This window comes from Bombus bifarius, unplaced genomic scaffold (assembly GCF_011952205.1).
Source record: "Bombus bifarius isolate JDL3187 unplaced genomic scaffold, Bbif_JDL3187 scf7180000008166, whole genome shotgun sequence".
In the NCBI taxonomy this organism is placed as follows: domain Eukaryota; kingdom Metazoa; phylum Arthropoda; class Insecta; order Hymenoptera; family Apidae; genus Bombus; species Bombus bifarius.
In genome coordinates, this window is record NW_022884488.1 from 1,823,524 (window position 1) to 1,848,977 (window position 25,454).

The window sequence follows — 25,454 nt, forward strand, 5'->3', positions numbered from 1 at the left end:
AATGATAAACAAGTTACAATAAATAGTAAAAATATTTATATTAGGCGAATCAAAAAATAATAAAAATATGATTCTTACCATCCTCCTCCGTTGTACAAAAAATCGGCGGACTTAGAACTCCATCACCAGCACCAGTATAAGCCAATACTCGAATAGAGTAATTCGTATACTTGTACAGAGTGTGTAGATAAGTTTCTACGCTGGATGTCTTCTTTACTTCACCCACTGTCGATATGTCCACTAAAACAAATTTTAATGCAAACAAGCCTTTAATGGAGAAAGAGAATCAGATATCTATAATATAAAATGCTTAACTTGATATAAATGTTATCATAGATCTGTCATAGATACATCTGAGAAGTACTATAACTTTAATCCGTGTTACAGTGCCAATTTTTGGATAAAAATTATACAAACACATGAAAAATGTTTGTTTTTATTAAAATAGATATAATTTATAAAACGGATCACTATTAAACAAAATATAAATATTTCCTTGTGACAGACTGAGATATCCGTTTGTTATAGAAGAAAAGTAGAAAAATATACAATTAAATACACTGATAAAAATCAGAAAAGAAGAAACAGCTTTATGATGTGCTTGAAAATACTTATAGAATATAATAAATGTTGTGTTTAAAAATGTTCATAAGATACAATACACATTATTTTACTTACTGTTGTCAGTGGGTACTGGTCTATAATATACTTTATAACCCTGAATGATTCCTCCATGTTGATGGGGTGGGGGTGCGCTCCAAGAAACTTTTACACTTTGGGAAGACAGAGGAATACATGATACTTGCGTTGGCGGAGTCTCCGGTACTAAAACAATTGCAAGATAATACAATAAATTAGTAAGAGATCACCATCGGTCCATTAAACGGTAAAACAATAATATTCATAAAAAGGAAATGTTCTTATGGAAAGTTTATGTATATCTCACCTCCTTCCTGAGTTGTTCCAACAATGGGAATGCTGGCTGGGCCGCTGGCTATACTATTGAAAGCTCTGATCGATATATCGTACTTGGTGAACTTTCTCAAGCCTGTAAGCTGCACCTTTGTAGTCGCCCATCCGTTCACGGTTAAACTTTTGCTTTGGTTCACACCTGATGTCGAAGATGAATGCTCCGACCATGTCACTATGTAGCCCAATAGATCTCCGTTACAGGATTCCTTTGGGGGCGGCTGCAAACGCAATAAACCTTTCAGCGTTTCATTAAAATTACTTTGAATTAACATCTTCCTCCAAAATCAATCAGATTTATCTAACATATATAATTAATATATTAGGTTGCGTAATAGTATATATTGAGTAATTAGTTGAGTATTTGTATATTTTATAAACTATATTTACCTGCCAGCTAACCATGAGTTCTCCAGGACCTGCTGATTGCACTTTGATATTTTGTGGCGGTTCAGTAGGTGCTGTTAAAAATAAAAAATATGGAAGCTATGAAATAACAGTGAATAAAATATTTATATATTTATTAAAATTATATTAGCCAGGGGTATATTTTTGTACCTTCTTCTTGAGTTTTGGCGACCACGGCATCAGTAGGCACACTCACATCTATTGAATTTATGGCAAATATACGAAACGTGTAAGTCACTGCTGGATGAAGTCCTCCTACCAAAGCTACTTCCTGATCGTCGCTAGTAGTCTCGAAAGGAGATAAACCTAAAAAAAATGAAACTGTAATTATTATATTGAATTATATTGAATCTAATTACTATACTACGTTCTATTGAAATTATTATATTAAATTACAATGAATACTACATAAAAGCAAAGACGTTACATTATCTAAAGTCAAAGAGATTAGTTAAAAATTTTACTTTATGTGAATGTGAAGGATATCGATACTGTAAAAAGAAATCAAACTAAACAAAAATTTGGTGCTTTCGTAAATTGCATTTTTTTGTAAACGGTATACTCTATACATATAGGTTGTCCATTAAATATCATAAAATTAAGCTCGAAAATCGCTTATAAAGATTAAAAAGTAGTAAAATAGAGATAAAAACGAAAACATTTTCAAAAAATAACGACAGCTATAGCTTTGCATGATTTAAAATGAAATTACCATTTTGTGTTGGATGTATGTTATTTCCGTTATTGGAACTTCCCGGGGTGTAAGTTACGTTGTGCGTTTTTGCGGGATTCCAATCGTCAGCTAAACCGTGATTCAGAGATCGATACTGAATAACGTAATTTCGTATCGGGCTGTTCCCATCGAAAGCTCTCTTCCACAATAATCGTATCGATCGCGAGCCGATTTCTATGACTTCTAGCGAGGCTGGTGGATCTGGTCTCTCTGTACAAGCGATAGAATTAGCATAATTAAATTATCATTCGTGATCACAGAATAAATTAATTCGTTTGAACAGAGAAAATAGAACAATAAATTTATTCATGATGATAATATGTTTTAGGAGCGTGAAGAGATATACTATAGAGATTAATTAAATATTTTTTAATTAATATAATGAGTCAATAGCAATTGTATTATCAATTATTGAACATACACATATGTTATTCGTATTAACAAATATCATCGTTATTAATTATTTGGACTTTAAAACCTTTCCACGTAGAGAGTCTTTTAACTTGAAGAATCTTTTATTCTGAGTACTATGAAACATTTCGAGATTTTAAGAATTTCGTACTGGAAGTATTATCAAGGATTTTAATATTCTAAAAGCTATGATTAATACCAATACTCAGAGTTATTGTATTAAGTATTGTATTAAAAGTATTCTCTCCATTTTTAAATATTTTTTGTTACACTTCTTCTAGTTGAATATTACATTTTAAATATCAATATTTATATTTATATTTAATATTTCATATCAAATACAAAATTAAAAAAGAAATTACCTAATTAATAATATCAAAAAATTGAAATATGATCCTAAAAACAACAATGACAAATCAAAGGGAGATAAATCTTATTAAAATACTACCTTGAACAGCAAGATAAATCAGATGTTCGCTTCTCCCATAGGCATTGTCCGCTGTGCACCTGTAAACTCCAGAATCTTGACGATCACTGCTTGCTATAGATAATTGTGATTTGAGGCCGTTGTCTGTTTTTATTTGACTGATGCTTAGCCGGTGACTGTTAGTATCTAAACGATCACTATTGTGCATCCATTGCACTTCTATGGGATTATCCCCGATGACAGTACAATCAAGCGTCACGGATTCGCCACGACGGATCGTCACGTTCTTACTCTGGAACTCGAACCTTGCTGGTTCTATAAAAAAAAAAAAAAGATAAAATATTCTCGTTTGACAAAACTTACTTTATAAGATTACTGCAACGAAATTCTAATAAATTTGGTAATATTTTACAAGTATTTTCACCTTTGTATATTCTTAAAAAAGAGAAAAGGAAATAAAAGAATAGAATAACTGTGACTATATAGGGATGCCAATTTATTTTCAAATTTCGCAGATACCAAGAATAAATAAGTGACGATTATACTAAAGTTTGTGATAATTGGGACTCGTAATAAATGTCTATAAAAAATAGTATTTGAAATGCTGTACAAATATTTCATAAACATATTATCAACACTAATATTTTAGTAAATTTATAGATGTATATTTAATATTTTCCTTCGATCCAAGATTGAATGTTAGCGTTACAAATTTAATAATACAAAATAGAATATATTTTCTTAATTAATAATATAATAGAAATTAAGTATAAATTTTGTCCTTTAACACTCAAGACATAGATGCAGAATAGATAATTTCAAATTTTGCTTAACACAAAATATGAATTAAATAAAGATAATGTTCCCATCAGATAAAATTCAAAGTTCATCTTGTTAAACTTGACTTACCATGAACAGATACATAGATCACTTTACTCAGACCAGATCCAATACCATTATTTGCTCGACACAGATAATGTCCTTCATCCTGTGGTCCAGCAGATGCTGTCCACAGAGATCCATTCGGTAGAATAGTTAATCTTCCATCAGAACCATCAACAAGAGGTTGATAGTCGTTGGAAGTTCTTTCTCTGGCACGCAACCACGTGACACGTGGCGGAGGAAATCCCTTGGCCTCACAATGGACGTTCAATGGATTTCCCAGGAGGGTGGCCACGTCTTGCGGCTCGAAAATCCATTGTGGAGGTACTTTTACCAAAAGTTCCGCTGTGTGGTTGACTTTGGCTGCACTGTTAGTCGCCACGCAGGTATATTTGCCACTGTGCCGCGAAGAAAGTTCCTTAAAGACGAGTAGACTGAAGAATTCAGCTACCCTCTCCTCGATCTGAAATGCAAATATTTGTGAATGGAGTTTTTTTTTAATTTAATAGCATTTAATGGCTTATTTTCTAATTTTTTGAAGTTTTTATGGGATCATAAATGGTATTAGGTAGGTACGTTATACTGGTTGTTTATATTTATTGCACTTTATATTTTACAGTATAATTGTACAGAATATGAAACTATAAAAGAAAGTAAGGGATTTCTTTTTATAAGCCTAGAATTTTAATTTGTTAATTATTTCTTTGTCAAACAATAGAGTATAGTTTTCAAATTACTTTGAGACTACCAAACGATACAATTTTAATTTATTTGTAAATTGTTACGCTTGAGCAAATAGGTAGAAAGAAAAAAAATTTTATTGTTAAGTCTAATATTGGTTCTTAAATTGTGCAATTAAATATTTTTTTGTCATATAATAGCTGGCTCACATAAATTAGTTTTCTTAGAGAGACAAAGACGTACACGTAGAGAGGAAGGTAACGGTTCACCATCCTTTAGCCAGGAGAAGTAAATTGGAAGATCACCGGAAGTGACGGTGCAGGTGACTTGGGCGCGACTTCCTTCTTGGAGGTTTGAAGGGAAATTGAAAGGACTCATTACAGGTGGACCTGAAACGAGTGACATTTTTTGCTCTTACCATTTCTTTAAATTTCCTTGCCTTTATTCATTCAATCATTATTTCAAATATATGTAAATATATTATATACTATATACATAAATCACGCCAATTATTGCGGTAATTTTATACCTTTTTAATATAATTTTTATGTTGTTATTTGCAGTCATTTGCGGAGTAAAAATTGACATAAAAGAGAAGAAAGTAAAAATAATTATTGTGGTTAACACTTATTAGTTTCCGTCCGCGTGTATATCTTTTAGCTTACTTTCTCAAACGTCACGATAAATGAGAAAAAGTTGAGAAGTAACGCTAGAGGAATTCTTTCCGGCGTGCAATTTACTTCTTTCGCCTAGTCTCGTGACTTCTTCGTGGACGTAAGCGACCCGACCGTAAAGAAACAGAAACAAAAACTCGTTTCTCGTTAAAACGAATGTATGTATGTGCATAGTGGTACTTACGGTTTTTGCTTCTACTGAAATACGATCTTACCGGGAAAAATAGATAATTATAGCAAATATTCGCCTTTTATAATATGTATAATATTATGCTCCATTTTTCATTAGTACTTCAAGTTCCTATAAGCTATCAAATCTAAGAAAAGTCATCTCGCATTTTAAACTTCTTAATACGCTAATAATTACTTTAACCCTGTAATCACGAGTACTTCAATTTTCTATATCTTAATATTCCATCCGATAAATTAATATTAATATTAATATTTTTGTATATTAATGTATATTAATTGTATATTAATGTATATTATTGTATAATAATAATTTAGTATTTTATAGTTGAAGAAATGTGAACACTCTATAACAAGTAAAAATTAAAAATCAATATTCGATGAAAATCAATATTCTGTAGTTAAAAAATATTTAAACGTAAAAGAATTGCTCCATTTTTATCCCCAAAATACTCACTACTGACTGTTAACCGGATGTCTCTGCTCGCCGTTTCACCGGATCTTGCTTTAACCATGCAAGTATAAATGCCAGCATCGTTTGGATCCACATTGGCGATGGTAAGATGGCCTTCGCTGTCTACACGGTGCCTTATGTCAAGAGGCAGTGCAACTCCTCCACGAGACCACTCGACTGACGTGATAGGATAGCCGGAATAAGGGCAAGCTATGGTGGTATCGACACCGGCTATCGCACGAACTGGTCCTATCGATCGGATGTATGGCGGTCCTGAAATTATTAATCGACGTGAAGTGGCTTCCGACACATTTCACCTGGCCACTAGTCGAATTATTATAGGTACCCCCCAACGTAATTAGGAGCGATTAATGTTCTTTGAGATTTACCACCAAAGTTATGTTCTAATATTATCACATAATTTTTTAAGTATTCTCAGTGCAAATAATTAATTTTATTTATTATTTGTTATTTCTTTGATTTTATATTTATTTATTATGTATTTAATATTTTTAGGATATTAAGAATATTAGTATTACTATTTATGGAATTATAACAAAAAATTAATTGGAAAATTAAAAATAGTAATATTCGTGTGAGGAGAATATTAATATTAAGGTTATTAACATTCTTGTATTCTAACTATATTACGAATTTTTATTCAACGTTTCCAAATTAATCTATGTTAAATAACATTCTTATATTAATTTGCTAATTTCACTATCTTAAAACCACCAGTTTCCCTATCACAGGTCTTCTCTAGCGTGAAATTAAAAATCAATGAAATCGAATTAGCTTCGGTTAGATCAGACAATGCATTAAAGACGACGTAACCCTTGTCAAGTAAATTACCAAGTTCAAAATTACGACTACACCTCTCTGATTAATAATTCACCTATCAAATTCGCAAAATTGCTTATCCAATCTGTTGGACTAAAGATTAAACTTTATTACAGATGCAACCTGCATACTTCGAATTGAAACGATACAATCTCTCTCGCTTGATATCATAAGCCGAAAGATGATTCCAATTATCATAAATCTAAAGCCACGACAAAGATGAAACCTTATCGCAAATACAACCCCCTTGACCAAATTCGAACAATATAATCCGTGTCACGGCATTAGTCAATGTAACAAGTCAAAGGATAAATCGAATTACCATAAATGTTTAGTCTAGCTTTGTGCTCGACTGTAGCCAAGGTATTGGCAGCGACACAAGCGTAGAGACCACCATCTTCAGCACCAGCCGACGATATGTTCAAATGACTGATCACGTCTCCGGACTGATCGACATACTGTCCTATCGCGTACCTGTATCGGGCATTGTGCTCGGTTAAGAAGCTGAATATTGATCGATGAGAGATCTAGATACGCACCTGTGTCCAGAGGCGATCTCGCTTAGAGGCTCTCCATCCAGCAACCAAGTGAACGATGGTGGAGGAGATCCGGTAGCAGAACATCTCAAGGACACTGGAGGACCTGGCCGCAGTGCTTGCTCGATGAACGTGTATTGCAACTCTGGTACGGTATCTGACAGAATAGATCGAGCGTTAAATAGTTAATTGGGCCAAGTTACGTGGAAATCTGTCAATCCTAAAAATGACAAAAAATTAGTTAAACACGGTACAGAGCACGTAATTTTGTGATGTAGGTTGCAAAAATAATGACCAATTCATAGAACAACTCTTCTTACATTATGTAGCTATTAAAGGTATCAAGCCATAGTTTTATTTTAAGCGTACGATTATTTTGCAGAAAACTTCTAAACTACATATTAATTATGCTACTTACTATTAAATAAGTCATCAGAAAACATTGTAGAACAGGAACGAGAAATAAAATGTACCTAGTGGAAATTTGGAAGGATACATCTTTCTTGAGAAATTAAAAGCTTAATTTTAGATCATTAAGGATTGGTAATTGAGGGCTTTAACTGAGTAACCAGTCTATTGGAAAATACGTTCTTCTTATAATAAAAAATACGATAAATATATCATAAATCATTAGTAAATTATTTCGCAAATGAGACATTTGTTATTATGAACTTCTATAAATAAAACATTTGCTGTATCATATGCTAACATGTGCTAAGGAATAATATTTTTTTGACAAATATAGAATGTATCGTTTTGTACCTTTATTTCTGATTTTGTTTATATGAATTTCTAAAAAAAAATGGGTTATTTGATTTCATTATTGTTGATGACTCATAATTAGATCGTCATTCTTTGATTTCATAATATTGATTTTACCATGTTCAGATTCTTGTTTCTGAGCCTTTCAATTTTGTATGTCATAATGGGGATGAAGCTTTCAAGATTCCAATAATAATTGAACGGATACCTCGAATAAGAGAGTAAAGTACATGTAGAGGCACTCGATAGCAAACTGTCCAACGGTTTCTGTCCCGTGGCTTGCTACACAAAAACCCTATCCTTTGGACAAGACGATTGCCAGATATCGAAACATCCTCATAGCATATTTTTAACTAGCCCAAGGACCCGCGATAAATCTTAGGATTTCTCTAGCTAAGGTTCTTCAAACGAACAAATAGCCTTTGTCTTAGAATTCCCTAAATTTATTACCTACTACGAAAAGATACGGAAAATCTGCTTTTTCTCACGTACGATGCTTTCCGCTAGCAATTTTCTCTCGAGGGCGGTTAGCATCCTTCCTCAACCATCAACCTAGAGATTAACCAATTAACAGCAACGTCCATTTCCCTCATTTTCTTAACGAAGGTTTTCCTCGACGAATCCGACGATGATCTCGTATCCTTAGACACACTCCATCATAGTTTTCCTCCACAGCATCATCGTGACAGAAAGTCAGTTGGTAGTTGATAGTTGGCCAGAGTTCCTCGACGCATCTTGAGCAATCATCATCCGAACTCGCTCCGCGCACTCTACTGAATCGCTATCGTAACGCATCGTCTAGAAGTCGAATTTGTAACCGCGAACCACTAAGTGCAATTGCGAGCTCTACGTAAAGTGTACATCTAGAATATTGTCAATAAATATACTGTTAATTATACTCTAGTATTTCTTCAGTACCTATCACCACCTATTTACCTCATAGATTTAATACATTTTTGGAGAAAGCTGTTTTTAAGCCCAACTGTTTCACAAGTTTCAAACATTACATCACCCTTTGAACAGATATCTACCATATACGTGTACTAAAACAATCCACATGTGCCATAAGCCCTTATTCGATGTTTCCATACAATTAACGAGTTCTTGAGGAAAGTGGTACAAGCAAAGGAAATTCTTCATTTAAAAGCTTGAATTCAAGCAACTTGCCCAATCTAAACAAGACTTTATCAGATGTATCTCTCCATATAGTGGACTAATTAGTTCAACGAAAGAATATAACCATTCAAGTTGTCATGACTAATTCTGAAACCTCTGTCAGATTTTTAGATTTTGAACTTTCACGATGACTAGATGATGATATCTATAATTCATCTTTCAGTCGTGTTGAACCTGACCTGAAAATGAAGATTTAAAAATGGTGGCGCGAAACCTTCAGTTTCAGATCTGCTTCGAGCAAAAATGAGCTAGAATGTTCACGAAACGTCAGAATGAAGCGCAACGTGCTAATAACGCGATTGAAACCCAACGAATCACAAATACGTATGTCGTCTTTATCAGATTTAGTCGAATGTACCTCCAAGCTTCAATTCGGCGGTAGCCTGCGCGTTCTCCTTGTCGCTTCTGACCAGGCACTGATACATCCCCTTGTCCTTTCGGCCGACCGAGCCTATCACAAGCACCAGAGGAGCCAGCAATCTGATTCTCGTGTCCTGCGCGGTCAATACCGGCACACCGTCGTGCAACCACTCGACGCTTTCGACCGGATAACCCTCCACCGTGCAATTCATAGTGGCTGACTCCCCGGAATTGATGATCTGTAAATACCGGGAAACGGTTAACGATTCGTGCTCGAAAGTTAATGCCCGTGCCGCGATTTACGCAGCTGCACGATCCTTCCCTCTTTGACGCAAACACTGCACTGTTTATCCGCTTCGTTGATCGCCCAACCGTTTCATGGTGCTCGCATTTTTTCTTTATCCTTTTTTTTTTTAGTTTGTAAGATTTAATCGATCTCACGAAAGAGTATAGAGGTTTGTTGCAATGTTGGAGATTATTGGAAAGGAAAGTCTTTCGTGGAAAATGGATGGAGTGGAGATTCGATTTTGAACTTACGCGGTAAGTGTTGAGATGTTTGTGAGAGTTTCCGTGTTAGGAAGCTCTTTGGGATTCTTTGTTACGACGTTAGATTTCCTGGGTACAGTGATTTTATGAAGTAATATAATGTTGGATTGTACGTGTTCTTTTTAAACTCTTTCTTGAATCTTTGATTTGAAGCTTGTTAGGAAATCGTTATATGTGATGACAGTTTTAATGACTTATATGTAATTTTATAGAACTTCTCCCTTTAACATAATCGTCTATTATCTTCGGTAGTGTAAGTAGAATACTACTGTTTGAAATAATAGGAATAAATTTTTTTTTTATTTGGTAGACTTTTTACAATCAATTCTCATTGAGAATTATAAGTAAATTATTTTGGCGTGGTAATGTAACTGGGATTATAAGAGTTTATAGTATGTTTGATTCTAGTTGAATCTAATGCTTAAATCTAAAGGAATAAAATTGGAGAACAAATGTTCAAAGGAGTTGCTTCCTAAATTTTCATTTCTTACCTTTATTAATGTAAGCAGAATACGATTACTTAAAAAAATGGAAAGTATAAGACGCGTGAACTGACAGTAGCATTTTCTACATATAGTAACATTATTAAAAAATATATGTGAGAATTCAAGCAGTACCATCTTCAAATGTTCTTATGCTATCTTTCTAGCGATCTGCTGTAAGACGTCTGATAGCTACGAAAGTTTTATTCATCAATTTATCTGTAGGTATCCTTAGGTAGTCATCCTCTACAATTAATCATACGAAAGAAAAATTGTCTTCAGACAGTCATTTTTCACGAGCCTCTGCTTTTTCGTTATTTTGAGAACGAAAATATTTTCACATATCAAATTGCTTACAATTCAAGTACTTTATACTTGATTCAGTTGGGACGTAATACATATGAATTGAAATAAAAATGACGCAAATGTACATGTACATGCATATGTACATTTTTACACAATTAACAATTTGAGATTTGAGATTAATAGCATCGTGAATTTATCCTGGTAATAAAAATCAGAGGAATTTCACATTTTACTTGCAGTTTGCTAATTGCATACGCATGTATATAATTCGTGCATATACTTTGAGTGATAAGAGGAATATGTTATCTGGAATCTTATTTCCGCGATTCTGGCGCGATAGTCGTAAAAGTTAACAGTAACTGTTTTAGTGTCATAGCTGCCACTTATGATAAGTACTACACTATTGTGGAACACTGGGGTCAATTGTAATTGGATATGACTCAGAAATGGTCGCAATTGAATTTTGTAGCCTGGGAGTTACCATAGTCGATTTCGATGGCTTTAATGAATCCTTGCCAATTTGTGTGATTTATGAATCCATAGAAATCGACACCAGTACCTATGGCTTGTGATTTGTGAACTCATGATTATGGTCCATCCTTATGTTCACTGTTACAATTAGAGCTCAAGATTCAAATTTTTTAAAATCGTGATCTAGAATTCATATTTAAAAATTCATATTTAAAAATTTATAAGTTATAAAAAAGATACTCATATGCCTGTGTTCATAATGGTATTCTAATTTTACTTTTAGCAGGAATAAAAGACTTTACAAATGATCAACATGATGTTATCGAGGGTACTGATAAAAAGTACAGAATAAAATACGAGCAGATTTAAGAGGTCTGTAAGTTATGGAAAAACATGTAGAATTAATATAGTAAAAAAATGATTACTGGAATAGAATTATAATATAATAAGAAAGTGGAAGTGATAAAATAAAGAACATAGAGGACGTAAGAAGAATATAGGCTTATAAGTAGAATGAAAGATATAGTACATAAAAGATAGAGTTAGAATAGAGGAAAGAAAATTAAAACATGAGCAACAAATAAAAAATCTATAAAATTAAAAATAGTATAGATAAACATATATGAACAGTGACATGAAACAGATTCCCGAACTTCTCTTTATATTGCAACAAATAAAGAAATGAAAAAAAATTTAGACATATAGAATACCTTTTCATGTACAATTATGTCAATTCTTAAGTATTAAACATATCTCATCATAAAAAGTCCTCAATAGGACATCATAAAAAGTCCTCAATAAATTCCTCAATAGCTTCAAGAAAAGTATAAGTAGCATAATTGTTCACTAACAAAGTGTGAAAAGCTTTTTGGAAATGACTTGACGTCATATTAGCGAGTAGCTCACGATCAGTTCTATTCGACTTTTGATGCAGGCTAATTCTTTATTACATAATGGAAGTATAAAATAAATCATTCTTATTGTTATTATTGAGAAAATATGAATTACCCTTGATAACATGACGAAAAACGAAAAAAAAAGTATAATTAATAATCTCTCATCGAGGAAGAGACAAAACACTATAATCTATCGCAAATATGTTATTGTTGAAAAGATCACAATCTATGATATACGTACTATGTATATTTCTTTATTTATCGTAACATAAGGAGAAATTACGAAGATTTTTTCACACCACTGTATCTGTATGAAAATATGCAATTTTTAAGTCAAGTAAAGTTACACAGGAATGAAGGTGATAAATCCAAATCCTACCTGAACTCGGGGTTGTATTCGTGCGTTAAGTTTTGAAGTAACCGACAGGTGTGTTTCCGCTCGTTGCTCGCCGACCTGATTGCTGGCTCGACAAATGTACCTTCCTGCGTCCTGAGCGTCCACGCGGCGAATTTGCATTAAATCGCCCCACAGTTGAATTCGACCAAATGACTCCACCGGTATCGAATGACCTGCAACAACAGGATATTCGTTGCTTGCTGCTCGATACTACTCTCGCTAACGCGGGATATTACATGTTATCGTACCTCGTCATTTTCATGCATACTTTCGTTCAAGACGAAGAATGGAAGGGAATAAAGTTGTTAAATTGAAATGATTGGCGTAAAATTTAATATAAATGATGTATGTATTGTAATTTTGATTTCACGAAGGTTTATCATTTTCATTTATTACAATTATTATTTCAACTTTATAATTCAACATAATTATGAAGTATATAAGTTAATAAAGAATTGGATATTATAGAAGTTAAAGATTAACATTTATGACCGATCAATCAGTACGTAAAAATTCCAAATTTTGTTGTTACCATCAATATGACGAAATAATCTTACTTTTTATTACACTCTTTATTTAAATTTGTGGAATTACTTAAACATCCATTTCTTACAGTAAAATGCACGATATATAGAAAATGGCAGTGAAAATTCTTAATTGTGTGTATAATTCTTTTCAAAATTGATCATATTACAAATCTCGTGGCTATGATATTGTATCATTTGAGGACAGCATTAATAGCACATTAATGGCAAATATTTAATCGTGCACAAGCTTGCAAACAAATGTTTTTGTGTAAATTTTATAAAGTGACCATTGTAACCAAATTCACGTGAGACCTATTTTTTAAAAGCAATCGTAGGAATTATAATTATTTAAACGATATTATGCTTATGATCTGATATGGTTTGATCACGTTGGATTATATGATGCCATAGTGCATTTAGATTACACAGTAAACAATCCCGTAATTAAACCAACCGTTAACATCGCGATACCAGGTAAATTGCGGGGGTGGAGTCCCCTGGGCTGAGCAAGTTAGATGAACGTCCGAGCCGCTTTCAGCAGAGATGGCGATCTGAGATCTCTGCATCAACCGTGGTGGCATAGATCCTGTTGGTTCTAAAAATTAAACGATATATATTCTATTAAATATTCATTCTCTTTGATAGTTCGATGAAAATTGAACTTACATTAATATTTCTATAATATAATTTATATTGTATAATACGGAATGTGAGTAAATATAGGAGTCCAAGTGAAATTTTAATATTGACGCAATTATGGATGAAATAATAATTAAACAATGTTGCAATCGATATTGTTATTTAATACTTCAATTAAAATTTCATTCAAATTTAAGTTTCGTATGTAATTGGTAGTATGAAATGTTAAGTGAATGTGAAAGTATAAATTAAATCGTAACATTGCTATGATTATAAATGATATGATACTTGAAGGGTAATAATGAATTAATTTCATAGGGATATAAAAATTAGACAGTGTTTTAGTAATAGTTACATTGTATCTAAATTTGCTTTCTAGGAAGAGAATCTTGGTAATATGGGGATAGAATGCTTAAGCAGAGAAATGTTCAGCAGTAAGAGAAAAATATGGTTTATGTAAAAATACAAGTAACATGCCAGCGACTGTTAACGTTGCAGGCTCGCTTCTTCTTCTTTCACCGGTCAACGCGTGAAAAGTTAAGCACGAATAGGTGGCTCTGCCGTCTTCCGGTCTGGCGGCTCGGATGTGCAGGTCCCCCTGAGACGTGACCACGAACCTTCCACCTGCGATCAAATCAATTTCTCAGTAAGAAAAATCCTAAAATTGACAAAGGAATTGATTAAAAAAGGGAAACATTGAATTTAGTCCAATTCACGATATTATGAAATTGACAATCGCGTAAAAAGCTTATCAGTTTCGCTTCTGAGTAGTTCAAATTATTATCAACTTTTAAATGGTATCTTTTAAAAGTAATATAATCTATTTGTTAAACGATACTGCAGTTTTTTTCCAAGTACCATAGTACCAATTTCACTTACGTCTTCATCTAGACTGAATCTTGGTGTCAATAAATGTTTTAGTTACAAGTCTAGCGTGATCAAATTGATTTCTCAGAGGCTCAATTTATTATCGATGATTAGATTGTCCACCTCGTAAAAGTACTATAATCAATCAATTAAACAACGTTGCAGTTTTTATTCCGCTACAATACCAGTTTTCCTTAAGCTTTCATTTAGACTATTTCTTGTCACCAGTAAATGTTTTAATTACAAGTCCAGCGTGATTTATGGTGTTTACGGATGAGACTGGTGAATTACATCGTCAAAGTAACGCAATACGTCAGCGGCCGACGTTAATCTCCAGTATTTGACGCGGCCTGCGAACGCCACGTTTCAAATAATCCCTTTGAAATAGCTTTACAAGCTGTACAACTTTTCCACGGTTCAGACCATCGATATATATCGTGCATCGTATCATTTAATTCGTTGTTCGATTTCACGCGTTTTTGCCCAAAGCCCGCGAGAAATATCATTTTTCAACGTTTCGCTCGTGCGTCCTCGTTTTGCGCAGCTTTTTATTTAACTTCCGTTGCAACGGCGGCGTATATCCGGAAACACGTCATATATTACGAGGTCGTACATTAAAAATCGCGAAAAACAAAATGTTCTTTCGACTCGTGAAATTACTTACTGCTATTTATATCCGCGAATGTAGCACGGCGAAATAATTTATTTAACGAAAGAATACAAATATTCCAGCACTTATGGACAGTTTACAATGGAATTTATCTCTTAATTTAATCGTTATCAATAAATTAGATACACGAGTTGAATGTCTACCCGATAAATAAAAAGTGTACGTAGATTATTTGGAACGAAGCTCAACTTGAAATTTCATCGAGTGTCCTGTAGAATTGACCGTTAATGTTCGTTATCCTCAATTCTTCACCGAGTAATAATTTATATAATGGGGACCAACGCCTTTGATGATTTATTAGCTAGCGGATATAAATGTGAAATAATATTATGGAAGTAAGTAATGAATATAAATATTAAAATTGCTGGAAAGTATCATCAATCTCTTGGTATCGTTCATGATATATTTGTGTGTAATAAAATTTGATAAATGAAGAATCGCGTGATAAATACGTTTTGTTGGATTATTTTGAGAACTATCTTCATGTATTAATTCATTTTGCGTGTAATATCTCGTTTCTTTTTTTTTGTTTTTAATATTTCGTGAGAGCTTGATGGAAAAAATACACCTTTACATCATTATGCTCTGTACGTTATTTACATTTCATTTATTTTTCCATCGAAAATAATTTTTATTAACGGTATAGAAACATGTATCTTCATTCTGATGATTCTCTAGATAAATTTTTCAATAAATTCAAGTTTTATGAAGCTTCTGCGGTTCGAAAAATTATTAGAATCTTGGAACATTGTTTAATCGACAAACGAGAAATGTATCGTTTACATTTCATATCGGAAGAACTTTAATTCGAATTACAAATTTACTTCTGTTATGTACAGTTTCAAAATATTAATCATTCAACATGAAAATCATTCAAATGAATATAGGAATCGCAAAAGATAATTAACAATTCACCATGGAAATTAAACAACATTAAATATAATGCTTACAAATTTTTACATATTCAATTCAATGAATGTAAAACATTACTAAATTGATATAAAATTCATTAAGAATAAAAACACATTAACATTCAATGCAATGTTTCATAATTTATAATGCTCCATATAATGAAGATAAAACACAATAACGATTATAACAAATTGTTAAAAGTGCACAGAATGCACGAAATATGCAAAAATATATAAAACATTCAACGTCATATATACATTAAATTCATTATAATATCCAGTAGATGAAACAATTTTCTACGTAGCTTTCAACCTTCTAATCTATATTAAACTATGAAAGCAAATTAAAGATTCAAACTACATTAAAACATGTATATACACACATTACAAACAGAAGATGTCTCAATGGACTCAATATCTATTATTTATATGCATTATGTTACCATATTTACCTGTCATTATTTATAACAGATCGCAAATAAACCAGGAAATTATTAAAAGAATTTATCTTCGATCGATCAATCGCATTCAGTACGAGAAAACAAAGCAATTCTATTTTTCACATCTTCGTAACGCGATCGAAGCCGATATTCCTTTTGGAGCGCGACTGTTTCCGATGGAAAGCGGCTTCAGGAGGCCGGAAGCAGTCGGCTCGATCGAAAACAAAAGCTGGTTATGCGTGGATTTCATGGATCCGGGGGAAATAACGCGATAGCTTCGATATTTTCGTCTCGATTCCAATCCGCGCGAGAGGTTATGCAAAATCCTCGGTATCTGTCGATGAAATCCCGCTGCCGACGTACCGTCAGGCGTGAAATTTTCAATTTAGTCGGAGCCAATGGCCGCTCGATTCGCCGGACCTCGGCTCTCTTCTGCTTCTTTTCAAGATCCTTGCCTCGTCCACCAGATTTCGACTAAGCTGCTCGCGTGTAACTGCCCTCCACGCCAACGTAAACGCTCGGACATTTCGAGTGACCCTTGAATCCTCCGGTTCAGCGAAAATGAAATTACTCCTCATAACGATCGTGATGTGCAGATTGTTTTCACTTAGTGTCTTCATTTTTACTTGTCGAAGCTATTTCGTAGTTTGGATTGCCAGCTTTTTGTGTCGTTGGAGTTTTCACGAGTTTTGAGATTCTTCGGTTCTATTGTTATTCGGTATCTTTCTATCAAGGAGCTTTTCATATTGCTAACAATAGTTGAAGCTCTGGATCTTCTATATTATTAACAGTATCTGGAATTCTATATCCTCAATAGCCAAAGAAAACGTTATTTGAGATTCTTTGCTTTCATTGTTATTTATAATATCTTTTTATTAAGGATATTTTTATATCACTAACAATATGTAGAACTCTATACTGTCTATATTATTAACGATATTTAAAATCCCGTACCTTCTATTGTTATTGACAATACCTGAAATGTTACATCTTCCAAAGCTAGAAAAATAGGAATTCCAAAATCTACGCAACAGTCTTCCCCAACGTTCTACGTTTCCTTTTTAAACTTTTTAAACTTCATGACAAAACATTTTTCTTTCTCTACCCAATAAATATTTCCAATCCATTTCCAATGGAATCGAACGAACCAAAGTAGCTATTTATTACCCTCGATCGAACATTCGAGCTGGTGCTTATTTCCTAAGTACGCACACAGTTTTTTTGTTCATTACATCAAATAATGTTTTTACGCACGAAGGTATCCAACAATACGTGAATGGCCCTGAAAGAAACAGGAAATGAGGTTGCTAGACAGCCCCGACGGGGCCGAGTTTCTTGGATGTGAAAGAAGCAATTTAATATCGTCTCTCCCGACGGAATAAAAATACGGAGATAAATAGCTCGTAACTTGCAGCTCGACAGCCCTATGCGAATCGGAAGTACGATTACTGTCGTCCACCAGTGGGACGGCGCATGCACGTTCCTGTCACGAGGCATCAGGATGGATACGTGGACGTGCAGTCGCAGGAAACGGACCAGTGGCAATCGATTCGAGCTTTATCGACTGTACCCCTAGTTTTTTCTTTCGTTCAATATATATAGACTTTGATAAATACGTAAAATTATCTGAAAACTCATTGTCAATCTCTTTCTCTTAGCCGCGTAAGGCGTATAAATACGCCTTTAACTTCGTTACAAGGCAATGTCTTCCTTATTTTCAACGACACGCAAAAATGAAGAAATAAATTGTTTGATACGGAGGAACAAATAACATGGCAAATAAAAATTTTGTCTTAAGATCATATTTTTCGTGATTCCAAAATGGTCGATGTTTTTTTTAAATGAAACCATATATTTTTGAATTCTCTATAAAAAATTATTAATCTACTTATTTCGAAACATTACTAATTTAGTAGATATTTTGACTTTTATTTTGTAAAACTTATTGTATGAAAAAAGGGGAAAAAGAATAGGAAAAATAGTTAGCCTTACGTCTTTCTTTGTTTATTTCCTGAAAATCCCCTAAGTGGTTTCTACTGTAATAACGATAACGATGAATTCATAAATTTAAAAACAAGCTGATTATAAATTAAAGTAAACCGAGTGCGCCGTATGTAGTTAACAGCGATTGTCTTCTTGCACTTTATCGATCAATGACAAAAATATCATTCGATCTGAAAACCAGTTTCAGAATGTACCGAAAACGGTACACGTGGCTTTCATTTTTACGACACCTCCATTATCCTCAATATCAGAAGGTCTGACACGTCTTCGAGGCTTCTATCCTCTCGCAGGAACAGGATATGAGGAGAAAAGGGGTCTGCGCCGAGGTCTATCGATTCTTTTTGAAGTTTTTCTTCGAGTCACACCGGCGGCTGTTCGTGTCAAACGTCTGTCGGCCAAGCTTTGTCGTCTTTGCAGCGTCTGGATGGCGCATTTTCATTTTCTCCAAGAAGGGCAACATCCAGCCCTCTTGTCACGTCGTTGTCTCAGACATCGAGTGAAACAACGGAACACACGAACCATTCAGCGCTTTTTTCCTCGAAAACATTCGTCCTTTCATGGAGATTCGTAGAGAAAAAGGGGATTAACGTCGAGAAACAATTCCAGTTTCGAAATTCTCTGGTAATTTGTTCCAAGTTTCGCGTGCTCTCCAGAGAAACACGTACATTTTTTATGACGTTGAAGATAGCGTGCGACTTCGTTTGTAACATCGTTTTAAGCTTTCAATTGAAATTGTTCGTTATAGTTGTTTTATTTTGCCATTTTTATAATTGGCCACAAAAAGTATCTGGCTACGTGTTACGTATTTATTAAGTACTATTATTTATTATTATTGAGTATACATATATGATTCAAATACTATATTTAATATATTCTTTATAAAATTATGTTCTAGCAAGGAGAAAATAAATTGAAATTTATTTTTAACGAACACCTATTATTGTATTTTATAATGATGGACCAGTTGTTAACACTTGCTAATTATTACACGCCACTGTAAAACGCACTGAAAAGGACAAAAATAACGACGATAAAAATCACAAATATCCCTAATATTTGCGTAAAAAAATAACTTTAGAAGAATTATTTTCAAAAACCGTTTAATTATATCCGGCTGAAAATAATAATCGCGAACAACTTCGAGTATTCTTAAACCACAACGTACTCCTCAAAACTACCTTAATAATATAAAATCACTTGATACACCTGGAAATTTCCATGCTCCAATTCTCGTAGGAGCCTCAAAATCTTGCAGAAACTTGTGGCAACTTCAAAATTTCGATGAACGAAACTTCTCACTCGATAATTACGCGACGAAAGCGCAGTGAAAGACGATCGTTCTTTCGTTCAACCGAAGTATCGAGAAGTTCATATAACGGAAGACGAGGCGTTTACGTAAAAGCTTCGAACTACTTTGTAAAATCTTCGAATGCCCTATGGACGCACGTTCGCGACAGATTCTCCTGGCACGTATTTCAATCGAGCGTTCGTTCGCCTGTGAAACTATCCCATTTGATCCCCTTTTCTTATAAGAACCGAGTCAAGAAAGAAGAATATTTTTACGAACAAAGGTGGAATAATTCCACGCACGATCTTTGAACCAATGCCAATGAAATATAGACGAGCTGTTTTTTGAATAATTTAAACGAGTAATGGAGAAACTGTAGCAGTGACGGAGCTTTTAATTTGAGGAAATTGTTGGTAAAGCTAAAAACTTTGATCTTTGATTAATATCTTCTTGTTGAGTTATAAACGATTATAATAGTTTTGATTTAATTATATTTAGTTATATGGTCAATTAGTTTTTGGAAAAATTTGTATTATTTTTCCAAAACGTATTATTTCTATTTGTTGTTTTTACTTATTGTTTATATTTCTTTATTTATTATACATATGTATTATTTTTCCACATATATTATTTTAAAATAGTTCATATTATTTTTCTACTATGCTTCATCATTGATGAACGTAAAAAATAGATTCTTCGGTTTAGTTTCTTATTTTGTGTCATAATCCTTCTTAATAGAAAAACAATTGCGTTTTACGAGCTAGTAAAATAGTAAAATTATTTTTAAGTTTGAAAAAGTAATTTCAGTATAATCGATTATAGTTTGTGATATAATCTTTCTTGATGGAAGAATAATCCTATTTTCCGAAGTAATGAAATAATAAAATAACATCCAATTGAATTTCTTTTTCATGCGTGAAAGAGTAATTTAATTTGACTCGATTATGATTTGCGACACAATCCTTTTACGAAATAATTTTTCGTTTAACGAAGTAATGAAATAACAAACTGATTCCTAGATGTGGTATTTCAAGCGTAAAAAGGTAATTTCATTTTATTCGATAATAATTTATGACATAATCCTTTCATGAACTAGAGATTTTGTTTCATCGAGTAATAAGATAATAAAATGATTTTTAGTTGGCCTCTTCGGAGCGTGACAAAGTAATTTAATTTTTTGGCTATTATAATGCCTGGTCTGTGATATTATCAAAACAGTAGAATTACTTTAACGAAGGAAAACATGGTTTATTTATTTTTTACATCTATAAAAACTGATAAATTTTATTCGTACTTTTTCAAAATAGTCATTTATTGCAATGGAAAATCTGAAATAGTAAAGCATTTTTGTAATCGCTATTTTTTGTAGACGAAAATCTAATTTTAAATAGATTTTACGTATACAATGTTTGATTGTTACGGGTAATAAAATCTTCAATCTTTCTTCTAAAAGTGCGATACAATTTTATATATCTGTATTTTTGTTCAAATAAAACACATTGTAAACGTAATTTTAAAGAGCTTTACGTCAAATTTGTTCTGTAATATCAACGAAACCATTCGAAGCAGCGATTTGTTCCATAAAATGATTCTATCGTTTCATTCTACTCCTATTCGTTATCGATTTCGTAGGAAACGCGAAGGGACAGTGAAATATTGGCAAATGTTTAAACATGCCAGCAAGTGTACGTTCCATGGTACAAATGCCTCTATGAAATACCGTTCAAAGTCCTTTCTTCGATTGACGTTATTCCGCTTCACGTGTCAATTCTACCTGTCGTACAATTCATTTTCAAACGACGTCCCTCGTAAATGTCTATTCTCCCTGATGCCTTGTAAATACGTACGTATCGAATTTTCATAGTGATAAGAAAAAGTCTTTAAACTATTAAATTGTTCCCATCGCGTCGTGTACTATTCGCAGCAATACGTATTAAAGTCGATGAAATTGCATTGAAATTACTCTCGATTCTTCGCAAAGAAAGTACAAACCATTCATACGTAACCAAATACTACCGTGATACTCATCTCCTAAATATTACACTTAGCAAATGTATTATACTTCGAATATTTTATACATTTATAAATATTATAGGTATTTCACCGTTTCCAAATTTCCTATAAATATCCAATCATCTGCAGTCTATTTTTCTCCTAAACCGAGGAAAAAAGTAATTCGCAAACGCTTCCCTAATCGCTTAATCACAGTCTTGCGAAACTCACTCCCCCTAAATATTAAATATATGCTTAACAAGTACCATACTTCGAATATTTTATATACATATTTTTAAATATACTATGTGTATTTTTACATACTTTTATCTAGCTTCACTTGTATTTAAGAAAATTTTTAACTGAATTTTCGCCTACTCCCACATATCCGATCAGCTTGAAAATTGGCACGAGTGCATGGTTCCCGCGACAATGTACAATGCTTTAACGCATTCATATGATAAAAAATTTACAGGCCGATACGACTAAAAATTGCACTTTCAACCACCCCGGAAATCTATAAACATCCACAGTTCATCCTCCTTGAAAAAAAAAAAAATGTTTAACAAATTCTTTCGTAATCACCATCGCGTGGCGTATCATTCACAGCAACGAAATTACTCTCGATTCTTCTCGCGAAGAGTGTGCAAAACATCCATACGTAAACAGATATCCGCCCCCATCCGTCCATCCGAATCCAGCACGGGCTAACGGGCCGCTTCTACTCTCGTCCTGTACACGCTCAGCCATTCATGTCCCATACATATTTATGTCGGTCGGTTGCACGTAACAGGTATCACCTTCCACCTAACCTCTCCCTCATCCTCTCTCTCTCTCTCTCTCTCGTCTCCTGTATCAGTACAGGTATACACGAGGCAGCGTGTGTCCGCTGACGCAGGATATCACGGTGAACATCACGTCGTGTCCGCCTATGATACGTTTGTTTCGTAACCAACTGGGCCAACATTGTGCATGCTACACGTCGCGTCGCACGGAAACACCTGCGCGTCCTCCTTAGTCATCGCAACGAGCAACGTTATCAGCGACGCTATCCTGACCCAAGAACAGTAGACGGAGCAGCCTTCGACGACGTCGTATCGCGGCGACGTGCCAACGTCGTTAACGCGTTCGTCGTTAAGGGGTGAGGTAACGGGTGGGTTGGTGACGAAGGTGGATGGCGTGTCTCCCGCGTCTCCGGGGAACGATACAATCGATGGGGCGATGGGTTTTCTTTTGTGCTTCAGGTTGAGGTATAGGTAGGGATGTAAGATAATGGGCTTACTACGTGGCGAAGATGATGGCGAGACGCTGTTCGAGAGGGTTGGTGATTGTTGCTGAAGGGTCCTTTTGGGGTGCGGATGGATATATCTATAATTTGAAATTTGATTTTCTTATGTTTTAAACAGATATGTTAATCGGAAGATCTCGTTGCGCAGGTGAGAATTATTGTCTTATTAGTTATTATATCTTTCTAACTAAACGTAATAATCTTCCTTTCTTTGTCACTATAGATATTCGTGTACTAATATCCAAAACGAAATTTCGATTTATATATCGAAAATATTTATGAAAATATGAAAATATGGAAATATTTCAATAAAAATTGAAAAGCGGAAATAAATAAGGCTGCAAGTGATGAAACAAAAGTTTCGTGGAAAATACCTTTTTGTTCGCCGAAATGTAGTTTATCGATAGAATATAACGAAACTCATTTATTATAGGTTTTGTGCTACTCTATATAATTTTACAATATTTTTAGTTTTATATTTCAAAGGTTTGTTAATCAATAACAAAAGTTATTTTATATTTTAAGTGAAAGTACCAGTACACATTGTCTGTCTTGATGGGATAAACGAAGTAGATTTATCTTTAATGTCGATGGCGAGTAATTTTATTTTCTTCTCTGTTATAATTCTTGTTTGATGTCCGAATTCTTTTTCGTTCATTACCTTTGCATCTCTCGTCATTCCGTCGTTTCATTTTTTTCCAACACTCATATTACTCATCACGTTTACGTTTTCCACAGGTATAGCGGGTGTATATATGTGTTTATATTACGTTTATTTATAGTATACGCTGTCCGCGTGGAGTGGTCACGTAACGAATGACGAGCAACGAAAATAAAAATAAATTCTTCTCGCAATTCAAGATGCAACGTACATGTCCGAGCACGAGAAGCTCGCAGGCACATTTAGCCTAATCTCGGAGACGAATCGTGTAACATACATCCTATATCACATACGAAATGCTACAAATTAATAACACTTGCCTCCATATTTAGTGATATTGGTTTCCATATAAACGGCCTTTTTAAGGGAAAAAGAATTTTTTTTGAAAAGACACACACAGTTTTTTTTATTTCCACCCTTTGATTTTTTCGTTATCTAAACTCTTCAGGAAATGGTACAAACGATGTTTTTTTTTGTGACAGATATTGAGAAATTATTAGCAAATTGTTAAGGAATATCATTGTAAGAAATTTTCTGTTTGCTGGAAAAAGAGGAGGATATTTACAATTTTGTTTCTATGAAATCAGTTATTGCAATTATCGAGTAATGCAATGGGATCTAGTGATGGTGCAAGTTCATGGCCAAGACTCTAAGCTCCGAGTTTACGAAGTTTCAGAGTTTAACAAGTTCCGTGTCTATCGAATTCCCACGAGTTTGGAATTGTTTTCGCTTGAACTTCTAATTTGTTTTAATCGCGAATGCTAGTCACGATGTTCCAGCTAAATTGATTTGTTTAACCTATTTTTTTAATTTCTTTGAACATTTGCGAAAATTTGATAAACGAAGATATATGTGAAAAAGTGGTTGAAATATTAATAAGACTTTTGTAGAACTTAACTTTTGTATAAATATTATAGATAGTACCAAAATAATGTGCAATTGGACAAATGTAAAAAAATTAGTTTTTAAATTGTAAAATTACTATTTTAATTACTACAAACCCAACATTTTCACTTCAAAATCTAATCTGACCGAATTTAAATTCTACGATTGACTTTTTTCCCTCCGATCTTTTTTATTTTATATACTCCGTATCTTATATGTATGTGTATTAATATTTGAATAAAAATTTCATTATGTCCATTTAATATTTGGGTAAATTTACATATGTAATAAATATTTCGAGCTCAAAACCCTTTTCCATATTACAATTCTACAGAAACATCATCTGTGTTATAACTCTCTATGTAATTACATTTTCTGTACAATTTACAGAAATTTCTGCAACATCTTTTCCTCTCTTCTTGTAATTTCGCATGATTATAATAAATTACAATAAAGCAATAAACTAAAATTTGAATTCTCTTTGAAAAGATATGGAATCAATTTAAACACAAATTATTTTATCAGCGAAAGTGAAAAAAATCCTTTCATAGCCATTCAACAAACAGAACCAGAATTATCCTGAACCAAACCTCGTGCACGGTCCATCGACCGGAAGCTGGTGAATGATTCAAGCCTCCATCTTCCGCCGGTCCAGTAATTGGTACTACTCCACGAGGACGGC

At 33.6% G+C, this 25,454-nt stretch overlaps 1 protein-coding gene across 5 annotated transcripts in view; it reads right to left on the reverse strand.

The window, feature by feature from the left end:
- The window catches only part of LOC117209166 (Down syndrome cell adhesion molecule-like protein Dscam2), a 315,452-nt gene that overhangs the window by 5,275 nt on the left and 284,723 nt on the right, over positions 1-25,454 (reverse strand). For all 5 annotated transcript variants that reach the window (XM_033450859.1, XM_033450857.1, XM_033450855.1 and 2 more), the window contains exons 7-22: positions 14,244-14,390; positions 13,582-13,722; positions 12,583-12,773; positions 9,501-9,741; positions 7,208-7,361; positions 6,991-7,142; positions 5,832-6,101; positions 4,755-4,900; positions 3,858-4,293; positions 2,970-3,263; positions 2,090-2,320; positions 1,528-1,683; positions 1,360-1,430; positions 947-1,190; positions 679-825; positions 79-240 (exon numbers count right to left, since the gene is read on the reverse strand). In XM_033450859.1, the coding sequence (XP_033306750.1) occupies positions 79-240; positions 679-825; positions 947-1,190; positions 1,360-1,430; positions 1,528-1,683; positions 2,090-2,320; positions 2,970-3,263; positions 3,858-4,293; positions 4,755-4,900; positions 5,832-6,101; positions 6,991-7,142; positions 7,208-7,361; positions 9,501-9,741; positions 12,583-12,773; positions 13,582-13,722; positions 14,244-14,390 (3,183 nt within the window). The remainder of the gene's footprint in view (positions 1-78; positions 241-678; positions 826-946; positions 1,191-1,359; positions 1,431-1,527; positions 1,684-2,089; positions 2,321-2,969; positions 3,264-3,857; positions 4,294-4,754; positions 4,901-5,831; positions 6,102-6,990; positions 7,143-7,207; positions 7,362-9,500; positions 9,742-12,582; positions 12,774-13,581; positions 13,723-14,243; positions 14,391-25,454) is intronic.